This window comes from Notothenia coriiceps, unplaced genomic scaffold (genome assembly GCF_000735185.1).
Source record: "Notothenia coriiceps isolate Sejong01 unplaced genomic scaffold, NC01 NC01_scaffold00033143, whole genome shotgun sequence".
In the NCBI taxonomy this organism is placed as follows: Eukaryota; Metazoa; Chordata; class Actinopteri; order Perciformes; family Nototheniidae; genus Notothenia; species Notothenia coriiceps.
In genome coordinates this window covers 1-1,671 of record NW_011365844.1, presented here as the reverse complement: position 1 = coordinate 1,671, position 1,671 = coordinate 1, and the positions used below count along the sequence as shown (strand labels likewise).

At 43.9% G+C, this 1,671-nt stretch overlaps 1 protein-coding gene across 1 annotated transcript; it reads right to left on the bottom strand.

Annotated features, from left to right (window-relative positions):
• Positions 1-407: 407 nt before the first annotated feature.
• LOC104961311 (agmatinase, mitochondrial-like) lies at positions 408-1,354 on the bottom strand. The gene is made up of 3 exons (XM_010789583.1): positions 1,178-1,354; positions 762-846; positions 408-684 (listed from the first exon to the last, which is right to left on the bottom strand). The coding sequence occupies exons 1-3, from the start codon at positions 1,301-1,303 to the stop codon at positions 611-613; spliced, it is 285 nt and encodes a 94-aa protein (XP_010787885.1). The 5' UTR covers positions 1,304-1,354; the 3' UTR covers positions 408-610.
• Between the last annotated feature and the right edge of the window lie 317 nt (positions 1,355-1,671).

Here is a 1,671-nt window from a genome sequence, read left to right as displayed (position 1 = left end):
GTTTGGGGTACCCTCTACATCACAGGTAAACTGTGTTGGACACACTAGGTTAGTAGATTGAAGCCCCCCCTGTAATTGTTTTGTTTCTTCTTGTTAGTATACCAGATGGTGAGGGGGGGGGGGGCTTTTTGTTTGTGGTGTGTTTCAGAGAGAAGATTTAGAGATGGGTCTTTCTGTTATATTTATTCACTGAAGTTGTTGGCGTTATTGTTTTGGTGTAAATAAAAACACTTTCACCGTGACTCTCTCAATGTTATTGGTTGTTGTCTCAACGTAACAGAACTTTATGTTTCTCATACTGCCTGAGCTGCAGCTCCTCTTTTCACCCTGCGTCTGAAACCAGAGCCCAGTCTCAAGTCTGAGAAAAAAGTGAAAATCTGGGGGAAATGTAAATGATGAAACAGAAGTCAAAGGATGAGGGCAGTGACCCACACACGAAACTCCGTTTATTATTAGATTATTTTACATTTTAATTACATCTTATATTTCATTTATAAAGCACAGAATGATATTGTAATTCATCTCAAAGACTATGAGACTAGAATAATCTTCAGTAGTGCATATATCCTCTCATTGGCTGTAAACAACACTTCATGTGTATTCATTGAGATCAGAGGTATTTGACGTTGGGGAGGACGCAGAGCATCTCAAACAGGAGGTTAGCTCCGGTCAGCGCCGTGTTTCCTGAGGGGGGGAAATATATAAATATAATGATTTAAACATAATGAAATATATGAATAATGAAACAGAGTGTGTCGTACCGGTGGTGTCGTAGGGGGGAGACACCTCCACCAGGTCACAGCCCACCAGGTTCAGACCCCGACAGCCACGGATTATCTCCACTCCCTGAGAACAGACCAATAAATCAGCATCATTGAACAGCGATGGTGGACCGACAGGAGAAACATGCTCTTTTGGGAAATCACAATTATAACCTTTTTCAGAAAATCTCAAAACTTTTTACAAATCTGAAAATGTTGACTATTTCCAGCAGATGTGGAGTTTTTACAAAAAATCTCAGCATCAAGACTTTTCCAAAAATCGCAAAACGTTTTTTCTGAAAATCTCAGAATCCTCTCTTTCCCCCGTTATAAATCCAGTAGCAGTGGTAGTATTATAGAAGTGTCTCATAAGAACCGATGTAATACAGCAGTAAGCAGTAGTTACAGTACTCTACCTGTATGGGGGTGAGCCCGGCGATCTCGGGGGTCCCGGTGCCCGGAGCAAAGCCGGGGTCCAGAGCATCAATATCAAAACTCAGGTACACCGGACCCCCTCCCATCTGACCCCTGACCTCCTCCATCAGGGGAGCCAGAGACTTGAACCAGCACTCCTCCACCTGCACTACACGGAAACCCTACACACACACACACACACACACACACACACACACACACACACACACACACACACACACACACACACACACACACACAGTCAGGCCCAATTCCAAACCGCCCCCTACACACTAACCCTGTCACGATTCTTAGTTTTTTGTGTTTAGTTACAAGTTTTATTTTGAAATTCTGTTCTCCCTGTGTCTGCTCTTCCTTCCTGTGTTTGCCCTCCTGTGTCTGATTGTCTCATTAAAGGTTTCTCAATACTCTCATTTCCCCTCCTCGACTCCTATCCTCGAGACTTAGTCCCGCCCACAGGAGATGCGAGCGGAGG

Bases quoted from the DNA above. Each gene is read 5' to 3' on its own strand.
- LOC104961311 (XM_010789583.1), bottom strand. From the start codon at position 1,303: ATGGAGGAGGTCAGGGGTCAGATGGGAGGGGGTCCGGTGTACCTGAGT. The intron at 847-1,177 runs GTAGAGTACTGT...GTCTGTTCTCAG, and splicing joins CCGGGCTCACCCCCATACAG to GGAGTGGAGATAATCCGTGG. The intron at 685-761 runs GTACGACACACT...TCCCCCCCTCAG, and splicing joins TCCCCCCTACGACACCACCG to GAAACACGGCGCTGACCGGA.